Source organism: Coregonus clupeaformis, chromosome 26 (genome assembly GCF_020615455.1).
Source record: "Coregonus clupeaformis isolate EN_2021a chromosome 26, ASM2061545v1, whole genome shotgun sequence".
Taxonomy (NCBI): Eukaryota; Metazoa; Chordata; class Actinopteri; order Salmoniformes; family Salmonidae; genus Coregonus; species Coregonus clupeaformis.
The window spans coordinates 8,750,781-8,770,484 of record NC_059217.1 but is presented as its reverse complement, the minus strand read 5'-3'; the positions used below and the strand labels follow the sequence as shown (position 1 = coordinate 8,770,484).

General features: G+C 45.2%; 2 protein-coding genes across 3 annotated transcripts in view; one reads left to right on the top strand and one right to left on the bottom strand.

The window, feature by feature from the left end:
* The window catches only part of LOC123481941 (KN motif and ankyrin repeat domain-containing protein 4-like), a gene marked incomplete at its 3' end in the record, with an annotated part of 106,175 nt that extends 89,247 nt beyond the window's left edge, over positions 1 to 16,928 (top strand). For both annotated transcript variants that reach the window (XM_045207666.1, XM_045207665.1), the window contains 2 exon segments: positions 5,038 to 5,107; positions 14,022 to 16,928. In XM_045207666.1, the coding sequence (XP_045063601.1) occupies positions 5,092 to 5,107; positions 14,022 to 16,928 (2,923 nt within the window).
* Positions 16,929 to 17,213: 285 nt separating this feature from the next.
* Positions 17,214 to 19,704, bottom strand: part of LOC121540178 (PR domain zinc finger protein 5-like) — a 65,586-nt gene continuing 63,095 nt past the window's right edge. The window contains exon 15 of the mRNA XM_045207617.1: positions 17,214 to 17,289. Coding sequence (XP_045063552.1) covers positions 17,214 to 17,289 — 76 coding nt within the window. The remainder of the gene's footprint in view (positions 17,290 to 19,704) is intronic.

Genomic DNA, 19,704 nt, shown 5'->3' with positions numbered 1-19,704 from the left:
ATATGTCTGCCAGACATGCAGAGATGCGATTCGCCACCTGGTTATCAGAAGGGGAAAGGGAGAAGATTAGTTGTGTATCGTCAGCGTAGCAATGATAGGAGAGGCCATGTGAGGATATGACAGAGCCAAGTGACTTGGTGTATAGGGAGAAAAGGAGAGGGCCTAGAACTGAGCCCTGGGGGACACCAGTGGTGAGAGCACGTGGTGCGGAGACAGCTTCTCGCCACGCCACTTGGTAGGAGCGACCGGTCAGGTAGGACGCAATCCAGGAGTGAGCCGCGCCGGAGATGCCCAGCTCGGAGAGGGTGGAGAGGAGGATCTGATGGTTCACAGTATCAAAGGCAGCAGACAGGTCTAGAAGGACAAGAGCAGAGGAGAGAGAGTTAGCTTTAGCAGTGCGGAGAGCCTCCGTGACACAGAGAAGAGCAGTCTCAGTTGAATGACCAGTCCTGAAACCTGACTGGTTTGGATCAAGAAGGTCATTCTGAGAGAGATAGCAAGAGAGTTGGCTAAAGACGGCACGCTCAATAGTTTTGGAGAGAAAAGAAAGAAGGGATACTGGTCTGTAGTTGTTGACATCAGTGGGATCGAGTGTTGGTTTTTTGAGAAGGGGTGCAACTCTCGCTCTCTTGAAGACGGAAGGGACATAGCCAGCGGTCAAGGATGAGTTGATCAGCGAGGTGAGGTAGGGGAGAAGGTCACCGGAGATGGTCTGGAGAAGAGAGGAGGGGATGGGGTCAAGCGGGCAGGTTGTTGGGCGGCCTGCAGTCACTAGTCGCAAGATTTTATCTGGAGAGAGAGGGGAGAAAGAAGTCAAAGCATAGGGTAGGGCAGTGTGAGCAGGACCAGCAGTGTCATTAGACTTAACAAACGAGGATCGGATGTCGTCAACCTTCTTTTTCAAAGTGGTTGACGAAGTCATCCACAGAGAGGGAGGGGGGTGGGGGGGGGGAGGATTCAGCAGTGAGGAGAATGTGGCAAAGAGCTTCCTAGGGTTAGAGGCAGATGCTTGGAATTTAGAGTGGTAGAAAGTGGCCTTAGCAGCTGAAACAGATGAAGAAAATGTAGAGAGGAGGGAGTGAAAAGATGCCAGGTCGGCAGGGAGTTTAGTTTTCTTCCATTTCCGCTCAGCTGCCCGGAGCTCTGTTCTGTGAGCTCGCAATGAGTCGTCAAGCCACGGAGCTGGAGGGGAGGACCGAGCCGGCCGGGAGGATAGGGGAGGATAGGGGACACAGGGAGTCAAAGGATGCAGAAAGGGAGGAGAGGAGGGTTGAGGAGGCAGAATCAGGTGTAGTACGATTCAATCTTAGTCCTGTATTGACTCTTTGCCTGTTTGATGGTTCGTCAGAGGGCATAGCGGGATTTCTTATAAGTGTCCGGCAGCTCTACCCTTTAGCTCAGTGCGGATGTTTCCTGTAATCCATGGCTTCTGGTTGGGGTATGTACGTACGGTCACTGTGGGGACGACATCATCGATGCACTTATTGATGAAGCCAGTGACTGATGTGGTGTACTCCTCAGTGCTATCTGAAGAATCCCGGAACATGTTCCAGTCTGTGCTAGCAAAACAGTCCTGTAGCTTAGCATCTGCGTCATCTGACCACCTGTTTATTAACCAAGTCACTGGTGCTTCCTGCTTTAGTTTTTGCTTATAAGCAGGAATCAGGAGGATAGAGTTATGGTCAGATTTGCCAAATGGAGGGCGAGGGAGAGCTTTGTATGCATCTCTGCGTGTGGAGCAAAGGTGGTCTAGAGTTTTTTTTCCTCTGGTTGCACATTTAACATGCTGGTAGAAATTAGGTAGAACGGATTTAAGTTTCCCTGCATTAAAGTCCCCGGCCACTAGGAGCGCTGCCTCTGGATGAGCGTTTTCCTGTTCACTTATGGCCTTATACAGCTCATTCAGTGCAATCTTAATGCCAGCATTGGTTTGTGGTGGTAAATAGACAGCTATGAAAAATATAGATGAAAACTCTCTTGGTAAATAGTGTGGTCTACAGCTTATCATAAGATACTCTACCTCAGGCGAGTAAAACCTCGAGACTTCCTTAGTATTTATTTTGTGCACCAGCTGTTGTTTACAAATATACACAGACCGCCACCCCTTGTCTTACCGGAGTCAGCCGTTCTATCCTACCAATGTAGCGTATAGCTCGCTAGCTGTATGTTGTCCATGTCGTCGTTCAGCCACGACTCGGTGAAACATAAGATATTACAGTTTTTAATGTCCTGTTGGTAGGATAACCGTAATCTGAGGTCATCCAATTTATTCTCAAATGATTGAAGATTGGCTAATAGGATTGATGGGAGAGTCAGTTTACTCGCTCGCCGTCGGATCCTTACAAGGCACCCCGACCTACGTCCACGATATCTCCGTCTCTTTCTCATGCGAATGACAGGGATTTGGGCCTTGTCGGATGTCTGTAGGATATCCTTCGCGGCCGCCTCGTTGAAGAAAAAATCGCTGTCCTGATATCCAGAAGCTCTTTTTGGTTATAAGAGATGATGGCAGAAACATTATGTACAAAATAAATTACAAATAACATGGAAAAACATGCATAATAGTACAATTGGTTAGAGGGCTGTAAAACGGCAGCCATCTTCTCTGGCGCCATTCCTTACTGTAGCTGTTATGGTGATGTGATATCCATCGTTTCCGGCCATGCGTTATTATAACATGTCAGTCTCCACATCATCAGCCCCAGTTGACCAGTTTACTGGTTTTAAAACATGGTGTTTGTAGATTGTAGATCACTCATGTTCTTGAATGTTATGGAAATAGTGTGTGTGTGTGTTTTCTTGTCATTATTGTAAAGAGGCTCACATGTGTGTTTGACTTTGAACCCACGGAAACAGCCATAAACCTGTCTGGTACTCCTGACCTTGTTAGTCTTATTTACTGTTGTGAGGTGATGGGCTCCCCACTCTGGCCTAGTTTCCTCTGTGCCTGCCTGTGAGCATATTGAAGTGATGTTCTACGTGTCACCCAGTACTGATGAGCATTTACATCATGCCTTTAAATATCACGTCACAGTGAGCTGCTCTCATTTAGCTCAAAGGCCTTCATTAGAGAAGGACAACTTTAAAGTAACTTTACTGCCACCATTAAAGGCTCTGAGATTCCTCAAAAGGAGGTTGGTGGAAGTTCAGCTGGAGAGAGAGAGACTCATTAAGAATCTTCGTCCAGCTCTGGCCAGCCTCGGTTTCTCATCTTCCCTCGGTTTCTCATCTTCCCTCGGTTTCTCTTTGTCCATGTTACTCGTTCTCTACCCTTCTATCGCTTTCCTTCCTCTCCCTTTCCTTCCTCTGTCGCTCTCTTTCCGTCTCCCCCCTCTCTCTATTTATTTTCTGTCCCTGTGTTTTTAGTAAGGATCTGTGTGTAATTGCCTGTAGGGTCTGCAGCCTCACGCTTTCCTCAGCAATTATCAACAGCATTCTTCCGCTCGCAAATGAGCTATTTAAGCCTCAAGGTCAGCGAGCAGAATGCAGATTGCCCACCGTCACATTAAGGATAGGAGTGTCAGGGATAGGGATGCCCCTGCTCCCATGGCGACATCCCAGGGACTAGCCACAGTAGCTGTCTGTGTGGTAGCAGAGACACTGTCAGTCGGATCCTGTGTTTCAGATGACAGTCATACAATGTGTCACAACTCACTCCCTGCAAGTCTCTGGCTCACGGCTGAACTGGAGGCAAGTAGGGCCGGTGTGGATAGATGGCTGGGGATAGAGCCATGACTGTACAAGATAGAGACACCAGTGGATAGAAACTCATCTGCTCTAGATCACACATTGCTTTGCTGTCAGTGTTTGGGGATTATTTATGGAGTGCTCCAGCTGGTTGTTATGGATACATGATCAGGTTCCTGTGTGGATTGGCTGTCATTTTAATTGATGGCCTTGCCGTCCAATGCGGTGCCTGTGTGCTGTAGTGTATTCCTGTGATATACTCTGATGGTAAACAGCCTACTTCTAATCTAAGCACACAGTCTTTGCCCAGCGCCATCGTCCCAGTGTGTACTTCTTGCCGATACAGGACATTTGTTACCGGGCAGAAAGATGCTTCCTCTGTTCTCTCCACAGTCATCAAAGCAGAATGTGCAAAGGGAAGACTGCCACTTGCAATTTGTTCATAGACTTAGTCTTCAAAAGTGTTTTGTTCTTTGTGAATTATTAAGGGATTTGTGATGGTAGGAAACGGACAAAGAGATGACAATGAAAGTGGTTTAGAACCTACAGTGTTCCATGATAACACATTTAAAATGACAAAGCAATCATAAGGATTGATACAGGTTGCACTGTTTATATTGCACTGAAATTGATTCCCGCCTGCCAGGTTCAAGTTCACACTCAAACTCTCATTAAAACAATGCTCCAGGCTCTGAGTGACTGTGTCCTCCTAAGTAGCAGGTATTTTTTCACTGGCACAAATTTGCATGGAAATTGTGTGAATGTGTGCTTATTTGCTAAATTGCTTTGGCATTTATATTTTGCTGTCGATTTAATGTAGCTATTTAAATGGGTTCAATATGAAAAGCACACTGAAGGTTGTGTGTTATTCGTATTATTGGATATTACATCTAAAAGCTTTGAATAAGCCTCTAAAAGTTTTGAAATCTCAGTTTTCCCATCCCTGTTGCCTCATTCAAAGCCCTCATAAAAACCAGGGGCTCTGGTTTCTTGGCAGCTCCAACTGGAACAAACGACACAAAATGGCACCCAGATGGAACATTTTCCTACTTAGTCGGATGAAACTGTATCCCTTGTCAGTGTTGTGGTGATTTTAAATGGCCACCGAGGATCTCTCCCTCTCTGTTAGACAATAACACAGGGGAGAAGTTGTCATTACCAACAAATAGTTATCACGGGTCACTGGTAGAACACAATGAGAAACAGTCGTTTCACAGGCTTCACTACGTTCTTATCTCTTTTCAACACAAATATGTTTAAAACAAAACAGAGGTTGTATTTCAACCAGTTGGCCAGTGTTGATATTCAGTGTTATTTCAGTGGCTCACAGACTTCAATTATCTTTTCCAGGTTGCCAACTCTGACTAGAGAGAAGTCATTCCATGACCCTGAACTACTACAGCGATGGAAAAGAAAAGTGGTAAGTAAACCCACATAAAAAGACTAGATTAATATAGAATTCTGTAGTTTTTATTTATCCCTTATTTTACCAGGTAAGTTGACTGAGAACACATTCTCAACCTGGAGAATAGTTACACAGGAGAGGAGGAAGGAGCCAATTGGAAGCTGGGGATGATGGCCAGATTGGCAATTTAGCCAGGACAAACACACCTACAATAAGTGCCATGGGATCTTTAGCGACCACAGAGAGTCAGGACACCCGTTTAACATCCCATCCAAAAGACAGCGCCTTACAAAGGGCAATGTCCCCAATCACTGCCCTGGGGAATTGGGATATTTTTGGGGGACCAGAGGAAAGAGTGCCACCTACTGGCCATCCAACACCACTTCCATCAGCATCTAGTCTCCCATCCAGGGACTGACTAGAACCAACCCTGCTTAGCTTCAGAGGCTAGCCAGCAGTGGGATGCAGGGTGGTATGCTATGGTAGTGAACAGTAGAATCCTATACTCCACACTATAGTATCCCTCGATCGTGTAGCGCTTACTATATTTTATTGACCAAAGGCCGGCAGGTGGTGATATTGAGTCTTCTGTACTTTTTCAATACTAGAACATGAACGGTTCGGTACCAGAATTTGTTACTTTCGGTACTTCTGTCAAATTTGTCTCAAGTCATATACAGATTGAGATGATTGAGTATGTCTAGTAATTTGTCTAAATCTTCTCAAGGGGGCAGTAGCTAGCCAGGCTGCGCTTGCGCATGCGTGACACAGCGCGAGACACTTTTGAGAAGCATGCAAGAACATTGAAAATGCCGACAGCATGGCTTCTAACGAAAAACATACCTCCACACCCGCAGCTTGATAAAACTGGCTCCAGAAGTGAACTATGGGAAAACTTTGATTACAGACCAGATGAGGGCCAGCCCACCGAAACAACAGAGCAAAAGGTGTTACAAAGCAGTGTAAGGGAGGTTTAGTTCCAAAACAAAAAACACAATTTTACAGATGACATTTACATTGTAACGTTGTCGTTATTCTACTAAATTTGAATGTTTTTTTAATGACAATGACACACATATATTCAGCATGGCATTCATGTGAGCATTATAGACTGAACAAAAATATATAACACAATATGTAAAGTGTTGGTCCTATGTTTCATGAGCTGAAATAAAAAATCCCAGACATTTTCTACATGCACAAAAAGATTATTTCTCTCAAATTTTGTGCACACATTTGTTTCCATCCATGTTAGTGAGCATTTCTCCTTAGCCAAGATAATCCATCCACCCGACAGGTGTGGCATATCAAGAAACTGATTAAACAGCATGATCATTACACAGGTGCACCTTGTGCTGGGGACAATAAAAGGCCACTCTAAAATGTGCAGTTTTGTCACACAATACAATGCCACAGATGTCTCAAGTTTTGAGGGAGCATGCAATTGGCATGCTGACTGCAGGGATGTCCACCAGAGCTGTTGCCAGAGTATTTCTGTCTGTATTAAAGCCATTTTGTGGGGGGGAAAATCATTCTGATTGCCAGGGCCTGGCTCCCCAGTGGGTTGGCCTGGCTGCCAAGTGGGTGGGCCTATGCCTTCCAAGGTCCACCCAGGGCTGCACCCCTGCCCATTCATGTAAAATCCATAGATTAGGGCCTAATTAATTTATTTCAATTGACTGATTTCCTTATATGAACTGTAAAATCGTTGAAATGTTTGCCTGTTGAGTTTACATTTCTATTCGGTATATGATTACACAACCCAAAAGTAATGTGAAATACACTTAACTTGACAGCAATGTATTTAGACTACTTCGCATTTGTCTGGGCTTGCTAGCAATAGCCACTAGCGCCAGCCAGCAGCCCTGGGCACCCTGGGAAGTGAAATGCACTCTGGGAATCATAGAATGCTGTGTCAATTCTATTGTATTTCTATGGCGTGTTGACTGCAATATACAGTGCATTCGGAAAGTATTCAGACCCCTTTACTTCTTTCACATTTTGTTACTTTACAGCCTTATTCTAAAATTGATTAAATTGTTTTTTTCCCTCATCAATCTACACACAATACCCCACAATGACAAAGCAAAAACAGATTTTTCCAGAGATGTTCCATCGGGTTCAAGTCCGGGCTCTGGCTGGGCCACTCAAGGACATTGAGACTTGTCCCGAAGCCACTCCTGCGTTGTCTTGGCTGTGTGCTTAGGGTCAATGTCCTGTTGCAAGGTGAACCTTCGCCTCAGTCTGAAATCCTGAACGCTCTCAAGCAGGTTTTCATCAAGGATCGCTCTGTACTTTGCTCCATTCATCTTTGCCTCGATCCTGACTAGTCTCCAGACCATGCCGCTGAAAAACATCCCCACAGCATGATGCTGCCACCACCATGCTTCACCGTAGTGATGGTGCCAGATTTCTCCTGGTCTGAGAGTCTTTAGGGGCCTTTTGGCAAACTCCAAGCGGGCTGTCATATGCCTTTTACTGAGGAGTGGCTTCCGTCTGGCCACTCTACCACAAAGGCCTGATTGGTGGAGTGTTGCAGAGATGGTTGTCCTTCTGGAAGGTTCTCCCATCTACACAGAGTAACAATAGAGCTCTGTCAGAGTGACCATCGGGTTCTTGGTCACCTCCCTGACCAAGGCCCTTCTCCCCCGAATTCTCAGTTTGGCCGGATGGCCAGCTCTAGGAAGAGTCTTACTGGTTCCAAACCTATTCCATTTAAGAATGATAGAGGCCACTGTGTCCTTGGGGACCTTCAGTGCTGCAGAAATGTTTTGGTATCCTTCCCCAGATCTGTGCCTCAACACAATCCTGTCTCAGAGCTGTAGGGTCAATTCCTTCGACCTCATAGCTTGGTTTTTGCTCTGACATGCACTGTCAACTGTGGGACCTTATATAGACAGTTGTGTGCCTTTCCAAATCATGCCCAATCAATTACATTTAACACAGGTGGACTCCAATCAAGTTGTATAAACATCTCAAGGATGATCAATGGAAACAGGATGCACCTGAGCTCAATTTCGAGTCTCATAGCTTCAGAAATGAGCTTCAAAGTATGTTGTTTTGGAACTAAACTATTCATTTAATACATGAAATGAGTTAGCTGTAATGAATTATAGGTCTAATGTCATTTGACCAAATATTATGGCCATAGATCAGCAAATTAACCCTGATATGTATTACATTTTAGAACAGTTTAGATGTAATTGTACAATTATTTTGTCTGCTCTGAGCCTCCTATATGGTTTTGCATAAGGAAAATTGAAGGTATGTTTGATTATTTAGCAAGAAATTGATTATAGAATAGAAGACATTGTATGTGTTCTACCAGTTAACATTGTTCAATGTTTAAAAAAAATAAGCCCAGTGGTTATTCTGTGACTTTAGCCTATACGTTTTATTTTGCCGCGGTATCGTTTCGGTATTGAGTATCGTTTTGGTATTGAGTATCGTTTTGGTATAGAGTATTATGATCCTAATCCTGGTATTGGTATCAAAGTCAAAAATCTGGTATTGTGACAACACTAAATCTTACCATCCAGAAGCAGTGTATGTAGCCGGCAATACACTCGTATCCATAACATTCTCCATTCAGGCTGAAAATTTGCCACCATGCTATAGTGCTAATGCCTATGAATTCTAGTCCCGGAGGTTGCTTATAACGTTCAGCCAATCAGGTTTAACGTGGGGCGCAACATCAGGAAGTTGCATTAGCCACTAGCATGGTGGTGGAAAATGGTGTTTCAAAGTAAGCATATTTTGGACAGTAAGATGAAACGACAATATCGCCATCTGCCGGCCTTTGGGCTAAATATTTTGTATACTGTGTAGAATACTACACACTGTAGTATCCCTCGATCATGTAGTGTTTGTTAGCATTTCTAGATCGATTAGACTACTAGTTAGCTTTGTCGATGCCATTTTGATTTGAACGTGCTGTCCTTGGGGAGCTCATGCCAGAGATTTTCTCTGAGGTTCCTTTTTTACTTTCTGTACTTCTAAAATGGTTACACACACAGTGCTTTAATACATTTCCTGCAAGATTGTAATTGATTGAGGTTTAGGTGAGGGTTATGGTGATGCCGGTCTACTGTGGGACTCCAGTTAAAGAACAGGCGGAGGCAGAGATGTAGTTCAGTTTAAGAGTGTTTATAGATTCAGGTAATGGAGATGATAAATGGCAGGGAATGAGTGACAGTTGTTGACATGCGACTCGTCTTGAATTGAGACTTGGTACAGTGAGGGAATTAAGTATTTGATCCCCTGCTGATTTTGTATGTTTGCCCACTGACAAAGACATGATCAGTCTATCATTTTAATGGTAGGTTTATTTGAACAGTGAGAGACAGAATAACAACAAAAAAATCCAGAAAAACGCATGTCAAAAATGTTATAAATTGATTTGCATTTTAATGAGGGAAATAAGTATTTGACCCCTCTGCAAAACATGACTTAGTACTTGGTGGCAAAACCCTTTTTGGCAATCACAGAGGTCAGACGTTTCTTGTAGTTGGCCACCAGGTTTGCACACATCACAGGAGGGATTTTGTCCCACTCCTCTTTGCAGATCTTCTCCAAGTCATTAAGGTTTCGAGGCTGACGTTTGGCAACTCAAACCTTCAGCTCCCTCCACAGATTTTCTATGGGATTAAGGTCTGGAGACTGGCTAGGCCACTCCAGGACCTTAATGTGCTTCTTCTTGAGCCACTCCTTTGTTGCCTTGGCCGTGTGTTTTGGGTCATTGTCATGCTGGAATACCCATCCACGACCCATTTTCAATGCCCTGGCTGAGGGAAGGAGGTTCTCACCCAAGATTTGACGGTACATTGCCCTGTCCATCGTCCCTTTGATGCGGTGAAGTTGTCCTGTCCCCTTAGCAGAAAAACACCCCCAAAGCATAATGTTTCCACCTCCATGTTTGACGGTGGGGATGGTGTTCTTGGGGTCATAGGCAGCATTCCTCCTCCTCCAAACATGGCGAGTTGAGTTGATGCCAAAGAGCTCGATTTTGGTCTCATCTGACCACAACACTTTCACCCAGTTCTCCTCTGAATCATTCAGATGTTCATTGGCAAACTTCAGACGGGCCTGTATATGTGCTTTCTTGAGCAGGGGAACCTTGCAGGCGCTGCAGGATTTCAGTCCTTCACGGCGTAGTGTGTTACCAATTGTTTTCTTGGTGACTATGGTCCCAACTGCCTTGAGATCATTGACAAGATCCTTCCGTGTAATTCTGGGCTGATTCCTCACCGTTCTCATGATCATTGCAACTCCATGAGGTGAGATCTTGCATGGAGCCCCGGGCCGAGGGAGATTGACAGTTCTTTTGTGTTTCTTCCATTTACGAATAATCGCACCAACTGTTGTCACTTTCTCACCAAGCTGCTTGGCGATGGTCTTGTAGCCCATTCCAGCCTTGTGTAGGTCTACAATCTTGTCCCTGACATCCTTGGAGAGCTGTTTGGTCTTGGCCATGGTGGAGAGTTTGGAATCTGATTGATTGAATGCTTCTATGGACAGGTGTCTTTTATACAGGTAACAAGCTGAGATTAGGAGCACTCCCTTTAAGAGTGTGCTCCTAATCTCAGCTCGTTACCTCTATAAAAGACACCTGGGAGCCAGAAATCTTTCTGATTGAGAGGGGGTCAAATACTTATTTCCCTCATTAAAATGCAAATCAATTTATAACATTTTTGACATGTGTTTTTCAGGATTCTTTTGTTGTTATTCGGTCTCTCACTGTTCAAATAAACCTACCATTAAAATTATAGACTGATCATTTCTTTGTCAGTGGGCAAATGTACAAAATCAGCAGGGGATCTAATACTTTTTTCCCACACTGTAGGCTTTGTATGCAGTATGGTTTATCTAAAAGGAGACAAAGGTGCAAATAATAACGGGCAATAACAGCAATGAACATACATCATTAAATTGGCTGTTAATCATTGACAATCATTGACAAATGAAATAAGCATATAAATGGGTAGTCATGCATAAATATAGCAGCAGTTAACAATTAATGGCTAGAAAGGGGGTGCAATAGCATGCGGCATGGTAGGACAAAGATATTACATTTACATTTTAGTCATTTAGCAGACGCTCTTATCCAGAGCAACTTACAGTTAGTGAATACATATTTTTTTTATACTGGCCCCCCGTGGGAATCGAACCCACAACCCTGGCGTTGCAAACGCCATGCTCTATCAACTGAGCTACATCCCTGCCGGCCATTCCCTCCCCTACCCTGGACGACTTGTGCGCCGCCCATGAGTCTCCCGGTCGCGGCCGCCGGCGGCGACAGAGCCTGGATTCGAACCAGGATCTCTAGTGGCACAGTTAGCACTGCAATGCAGTGCCTTAGACCACTGCGCCACTCAGGAGATAGGAAGATATAGCAGGCTAATAGCAGGCTAATTTATCAATGTCTACATAGCATGGCAAGCAAACCATAAAAACTAACAAAAGTAGGAAGCCTAGCAATAAAGCACCTAGTTAGCATAAAAGGCAATGCACAAAAAGCACAACAACTATTAACGTGACCATTAACACTACAAGTACCAAAGAGAACAAATCAAGGGACTCAAAATGGCTGTTTGACTGAGCCGATAGCATTTACATTTTACATTTTCGTCATTTAGCAGACGCTCTTATCCAGAGCGACTTACAAATTGGTGCATTCACCTTATGATAGGCAGTGGGACAACCACTTTACAATTATTTTTTTTTTATTTTTTGGGGTGGGGTAAGGGGGGGTAGAAGGATTACTTTATCCTATCCCAGGTATTCCTTAAAGAGGTGTGGTTTCAAGTGTCTCCGGAAGGTGGTGAGTGACTCCGCTGTCCTGGCGTCGTGAGGGAGCTTGTTCCACCATTGGGGTGCCATTTCACAGCCATTAGCGACCAATATCAACTATAAAAAACAAACAATGATGAGGGAGTCCTCTTCTTATCCTCTTCTATAAGATAAAAAGTTTGTACTCACAGTTCAATGACACATACTGGTTGTGGTTTGTGAGAGTTGTTTGTCGTGCTCAACTACTCAGCATTGTCTGAGTGAAGGACCCGGAATGAAAGGCGACACTCTCGAACCTGCCGTACCTTGCCTAGAGATGGGTAGAAGGCACACCTGCCACGAATACCCTCCCCCGCATCCACGTCACCGAGCAGGGAATTATGTACAAATATAAAAAACCAACTAGCAGTTCCTTTTGGCTTTACCAGTATAAATCATCAACAATCATCAGACAGCCAATAATACATACCCAGATAGTGGCTTGCTCTTCTCAGACAGTCATAAATATGCTAGGTATGTGAAATGATCCTCTTTGATAATATGATATATGACTTGAAGTCCAGCATTTTTTGGGGGGGTGTTGGGGGGGTATGATATTTGTGCGTCTGTTACTTTCTCACTCATCATTATTCACGATTCATTCAGGATTATCCATAGCATCCACATTAATGTAGAAGTGTTAAATTCTTATTTACAATAAACGTGACTCCAAAATGACACAATACATTATTTACCATTCATTTCTCCTGGGCACAAAATTATCTGAAACACAACCAAAACAAACAGCAAATGCATCCAACAAGTTTATACAGTCACAGGTTTAATGTAGTCATTGCGTGCTAGGAATATTGGACCAAATAATTAACTTTATACTACTTTAATACACATATAAATGAATTTGTCCCAATCCTTTTGGTCCCGTAAAATGGGGGGACAATGTACAAAAAGTACTGTAAATGCTAAACGGTTCACACAATATGGATGAATATACCCTCAAATTACAGCTGACAGGCTGCCCTTTAGCCTCATAGTCATAGTATCATCTCTAATCCAAAGTGCTGGAGTACAGAGCCAAAACAACAAATCTGTGTCACTGTCCCAATACTTTTGGAGTTCACTGTATATCACCCATAGCCAGGGAAGTAGGGGTGATGAGGGTGCTGCAGCATCCCTTGAAAAATAAGAATAAAAAATAATTTCACAATAGTGCGCTGGGCCTTTACTAGTATTAGTGGACCGATATAGATGTCTGTAGCACGAGCAAAACATTTTTTTCAGCTTCTCCACTTTGGCAAAAAAAGGTAATTGTAAGAGTTGTTGCCCTGTACCATTTCTCTGCGATTGTCATTCTAATGGTATCCAGAAAGAACAAAACCCTGTCCTCAAACATTTACATCAAAAGGTGAAAAGTTATGGGCAAAGACACAAAACATCAAATTAAATATTTTTCTTGATAAAATAACATGGAAAACAACCACTTTTTTGTGCAGTATTAATTTACCATCCTTACAAACCACTTAATGTAAATTTACATTACTGTATTGTACATAGGCTGGTCATCTAGGTTTGTACCAAGGTCCCATTTAGCTCAGTTGGTAGAGCATGGCGCTTGCAACCTCAGGGTTGTGGGTTTTATTCCCATGGGGACAAGTAAGAAAATGTATGCACTCAATACTCTCGATAAGAGCGTCTACTAAACAGGAATGAATAGACCATTTCGTTTTCACATTGAAATAAGTTTAATTCGCAAAGTATTTCAAGAAACTGGAAAACAGTATTTTTTTATTCCACAAGTATTATCAGATTAACTGTTTTGTACAGATAATTATCAGACTCAAGTTACAAATGCTGGTAAACACTCAAATACATTTAGTTAAAAATTTTTCACAAAAGTAGTGCACTGGGCCTTCACTAGTCCTGTATTAGCAGACCAATACAGATGTCTTCAGCGCAGAAAAAAAAAAAATCTTCATCCCCCAAAAATCGAAGCACCCCCACCCCCGAACGACTTCCCGTGGCTATGGTGCCCCCCCCCGGGATGAGCTTAATGTTTTGCTCAAGGCCGGACAGTACTGTACAGCATGTCCCTGAATGCATGGGGATGACTGTGAAAACTAAAAGCCCTGTCTTCATGTTTCAGCAAATGGCTACCCTAGAGCTGGGGCAGAGAGTGGAGATGGGAGTCAGAGGAAGCAGCTGCCCTACTCCGTAGAGACCCCCTACGGCTTCCACCTGGACCTTGATTTCCTCAAGTATGTGGACGATATCGAGAAAGGCAACACCATCAAGAGGGTGCACATCCAGCGCAAGGCCAGGTGCCCTCCTAAGTTCAGCACCCTTCCCAGGAACTTCAGCCTGCTTGGGCATGGAGCCTGGCCAGCCCCTAAGGACACCTGGTCCTCCACCTCCACCCTAGGGCCCAAGCCCCGGGGCAGAGTCACCGAGGTCCAGCAGATCTTGGATTTTAGACACAGTGATGGAGGTAGTGGCACATCGGAGGGTCATAGCCAGAACAGCAGGGTGCAGGGGGGTAGCTTAGCCTCTGCCAGGCCCAGTGAGGAGGCAGGTGCTGGGGCTCGGGTGTTAGGCGAACAGCTCCTGTGGCGGCCCAACCTCCTCCGGACGTCCAGCATGCCAGTCACCATCCCGCACAGGAAGGACTCTGAGTCTGGGGACGAAAGAACGGAGAACGGCTCATCTGAGAACGTGGTCTGCGCTGTGCCCCAGGACCGATTGGGGCTGCACCAGCAGATCACCGCAGCCCTGAAGAGGGTCAGAGAGCTGGAGGACATGGTGAGGACCATCCCAGAGCTCAAGTCCCAGATCTGCTCACTGAGGGTGGAGAGAGAGCAGCTAATCCTCAGGCTGCAGGACCAAACCAAACCCCAGCCTCCACACCCCCCACAAAGTGCCTCGCCCTCCCCAGCCCCAAGCACTGATCCTGGGCCAGCCTCTCAGCTGCCGGGTGCTGGAGCAGCAGTGGATCCCGGGAGAGCAGAGAGCACCGCGTCAGAGACAGAAATGCAACAGGAATCCTTAAAGAGTACCGCACAAGAAGGAGAACCAGATAGGCTTTTAGCAGCACAGGAACCAGAGAGACAGGCACAGACATCAGAGGGACCAGATAGACAAACAGCATTTGTGAATCCATTAGCGCACACAGCGGAAAGGCAAACAGAGCAATCAGAGAACGTTACAATACTGAAAGCACCAGAACCTTTAGACAGTAGAGTGTTTGTGCAAGTCATAGAGGGAGTCAGTGTCAGTGGTGAGGGGGACCTTCATAGTATCAAACAGCTCCAGGCTAAGCTAGTAGCGCTAGAGGCTAAGCTAAGTCAGGCTAGCGAAGACCTGGATAGAACGAACAGTCTCCTGAGACAACAGGTAGAGGAGAATAGGATGAAGGAGGAGAGGATACTACAGCTGAGCGAAGGAGGAATAGGAGGAGCGGAGGAGGTGTCCGGGGAGAGACAGACAAGTAGGAGGACCAGTGTGGACCAGCAGACCGAGACAGAGCGAGTGGGAAGTGTAAGTCAGGAGACAGAGACAGAGAGGGCTGATATGGGGGAGCAGGGCACAGATACAGAGAGGATAGTCATCTGTTTAACCAGAAAGACGGCTGATATTGTGGACCAGGGGACGGAGACGGAGCAGTTTGACACTCAAGACCAGGTGACAGAGACAGAGATGGTAGTTGTATGTCCAGTCAGACCACGTGCTAACAGTGTGGATCAGGGAACAGAGACAGAGAGAGTGGATACGGTGGACCAGGTGACAGAGACACCGCCTGGAGACAGTTTAGACCAGGTGACGCAGACAGTAGTCAGTGTAGATCAGACGACAGAGACAGCACCTGAACGTGCAGTGAGACCAGCGAGACATAGGGCTAACAGTGTGGACCAGGGGACAGAGACACAGACAGTGGATACTGTGAACAAGGTGACAGTGACAGAGACACAGACAGGAGTCAGTGTAGAACAGGTGACAGAGACACAAACACAGACAGCACCTGTAAGTCCAGTGAGACCAGCAAGACATAGGGCTAAAAGTGTGGACAGGAGAACAGAGACAGAAAGAGTGGGTACAGTTGACCAGGTGACAGAGACAGTGGTGGCACAGAGTGCATATCAGCAGACAGAGACAGAGAGAGACAGAGTTGAGACTAGCAATAACCCACATACAGAAATAGAGATTGAGAGTGCAGCCATAGTAAGTGCAGCCATAGAAAGTGCAGTCACAGAAATTGAGGAAGCAGAACGTGTAGTCTCATGCAGTGTGGTTAAAGATGGTGATATCACTGAGAGTGCAGTAAGTTTTGTGGTTGTAGAAAGTGTGGGCACAGAGAATGTGGCCACAGAGAATGTGGTCACAGAGAATGTAGTCACAGAAAGTATGGTAACAAAGAGACAAGTAGTGGTAGTAGAGGAGACTGTAGTTGAACAAATTACAGTGACTGAAAGTGTGGTTACGCAGAGTACGACCACAGAGAGTACAGTCATAGAGAGTGCGGTCACAGAGAATTTGGAAACCGAGAGCGAGGTTGTAAAGACCACAGTTACAGAGAGTATGGTCACAGAAAGTGCGGTCATAGAATCTCCAGCCCCAGAGAGCACAGCAGTAGCACCCACTCCCTCTTCCAGCCAGACCCAGATGGGTCAGAAGGAGTCTGAGCAGGCCCAGCCCCAGTCACAGAACCCTAGTTGCGGGTCCAACCCAGTGAAGGCCCAGGCTCAGGCCCCTCGCCAGGGGTCCAACCCAGCCCTGGGCCAGGTGGTGACGCGCCTCACAGGGCTGATCAATGAGCAGTGGGCCCAGCTGGGTGGCAGCCAGGACAAGCCAGACAAGCAGGAGACCCCCAGCCCGAGTGCCCAGAAGCCTGCAGAGGGGCAGGGTATGCCCGCCACGGGGAAGCCTTCAGCGGGGAAGGCAGCGGGGAAGTCAGGGCTGTCTAAGATTAGCTCCATCCAGAGCCAGCTGGTCAGCTCCCTCAGTGCCCTGTCTGCCTTCTACTCCCCTGGACAGAAGGCAGCCGCCAGCAAACAACAAGGTACGTCAATGTTTTTGAACAGTATCAATGTATTTAACATGATAGTAAGTACATATAAATTAGTATATGTGGTCCAGGCTGGAATCAAATCCACTGTATGTCCCACTGTCATTTTAAGATTCTCACTCACATGTCATCTCAGACTGGGCCTAAGTGAGCATTTTACTGTTAGTCTACACCTGTTGTTTACGAAGCATGTGACAAATAAAATGTGATTTGATTTGATGATATTCTGACATTCCCAATCAAATGTTGATACACTTTAAACCCTCTTTTCCATCAAGCTCAGGCGTTGTTTACCTTGAGATCACTCCTCTGGCCCAGGTCCAATAGCTTTATCTCCATGATACTGAGCTGTCTCCTGTATTGGTACAAAGAGCCCATGGTCTCTGTCTACAGAGTGTCAGCTCACAGGGATCCTCCATTGACTGATAGGCCAGGGGCCTCCGTGTGTGTGATGGCTATTGATGGCTAGTGGTGGAACACGTGTAGTGGAGCAGGCTAAATGACATTGTTGGACGACCTCCAAGAACAGATCAAATATGCAGTTTCTTCTCCGTCTCCCTTCTTTCCCCGTTCCCTCCTTCTTCCCCCTCTCCCTCTCTTCTTCTCCTTGTTGTGTTTTGGCCCAGAAGTAGTAGTCCGCTACCACATATAGCTTATATTCATTTCAGTGGGGAGAGCATACACAACAGCGTGGCATTTGATTGTGACCCCCTGCTCTGTGTATCCAGCTATTGATTGGTCTGGAGAGCGTCACTGACATTTGAGAAAAGGTCTGGCTTAAATTGCATTGCTTACAAAACGCCCAGCTCGGGCCCACTTAATATTGGAAACAGAACCACTACAACCACATGAAGAGGCAGAGCCAACCAACCCAACATCCCCTCCCTCATCCCATCTATCTCATTGTCCCTCCAATACGGTATAGACAACACACACTCTCCGAAAAAAAGATACCAAATTGTACAGCCAGGCACCACACCCTCATTGGGTAATTTTTTCCCTAAATCATATCACAATAAACATGTTTTTATTTTTTGTATTTTACCCTAACGACGCTGGGCCAATTGTGTGCCGCCCTATGGGACTCCCGGTCACGGCTGGTTATGACACAGCCTGGGAATGAACCCGAGTCTGTAGTGACGCCTCAAGCACTGCGATACATTTCCTTAGTCCGCTGCGCCACTCGGAAGGCCTCACAATAAACTTTTACCAGTTGAATGAAATATTGTATTAAATTATGCAAAGTAGGTGATATCTCATTAAATATGCACATATTTGCATATCGCGCAAATAAATGTTTCTGGACACTGGATGAAGTCAGCCTAAATATTTTGGTATCATTTTGTTAAGACACTTCAGGACCATAGGCCTCCCGAGTGACGCGGCAGTCTAAGGCGTCACTACAGACCCGCGTTCGATCCCAGGCTGTGTCACAACCGACCGGGAGTCCCATAGGGCGGCGCACAATTGGCCCAGCGTCGTCCGGGTTAGGGAGGGTTTGGCGGGGGGATTTACTTGGCTCATCGTGCTCTAGTGCCTGCAGGCTGACTTCGGTCGTCAGTTGAACAGTGTTTCTTCCAAAACATTGGTGCAGCTGGCTTCCGGGTTAAACGGGTGGGTGTTGAATGACTTGACCTTCGCCTCTCCCGAGCCGGATGGGGAGCTGTAGCGATGAGACAAGGTCGCAATTGGATATCACGAAAAAGGGGGTAAAATACACACAAAAAATACACTCCAGGACTTGTCCAGAGCGGATTGTGGATTTCATCTTTCTATCTGTAAAATACTAAAGACAAAAGATGCATTTTTCCAAAGAACATTTGATCTAGAATAACACATTTACAACATATCAACAATTCCCTCTGGGCAAGTCTGGAGAATATATCTATCGATAACCACACACATTTTGGTGATGCAGATGCTACTGAAGCTGAGCAAAATGTGTTGGCGTGTGGGAAGAGTCAGATTTTTGGGAAATGGCAGTTAAAGACAAGGACACTGAATTTAGACAACCAAACATATTCAGATTAAGATTCAGATCAACTTTATTATCCCACCAGGGGAAAATTCATTTGGTCATGTGCTTAAAAAGACGGTACATAAAACATGAAAACATGAAAACACAGAAACTACACAATATAATTAATTAAAAGTGCTACAGCTACACATTTAAAGTGAAAGTGCAATATGCTGTATACTCGAGGGACCAACAGACTCTCTATTATACAGCCTAATGGCTGTTGGAATAAAAGAGTCCCCATATCTATCTGTTTTGATTTTATTTTTGAGAAGTTTATTTTCCCTTGTCCGGCTGCTGCTGTAACTGAGTTTTGAGTGAAGGGGATGAGTACTGTCCTGTAAAGTGCTTTCAAGTTTTAGGAGGATGAGTTTTGTGTACAGGTTGGTGGCTGATTCTTGATCTATACCAATTATCCTTCCCGCCGTCTTGAGCAAGCGGTGAAGCTTGACTTGGTCTTGCACTTGCATGTTTCCAAACACGCATACCAGACCAAAGGACAGGACACTCTGCTCATTTAGACCCAATTACCATCTCTTCAAAGTAAGTTACTAAATATAGTCCAGTTTGTAACATTCTCTATGAAATGGGCTTTTGAATTATGTGTAATGTAATGTAGTGAGGTTTGAAATTATTGATTGTAAAATGGTTAAAATGAATTCAAATGTTTTTGTTTTTTTTCTTAAGGGGGTAGATCAGCTTTAATATTGCAGATAGATTGTAACTTCCATCAATGTAATTGTCTGCATCACT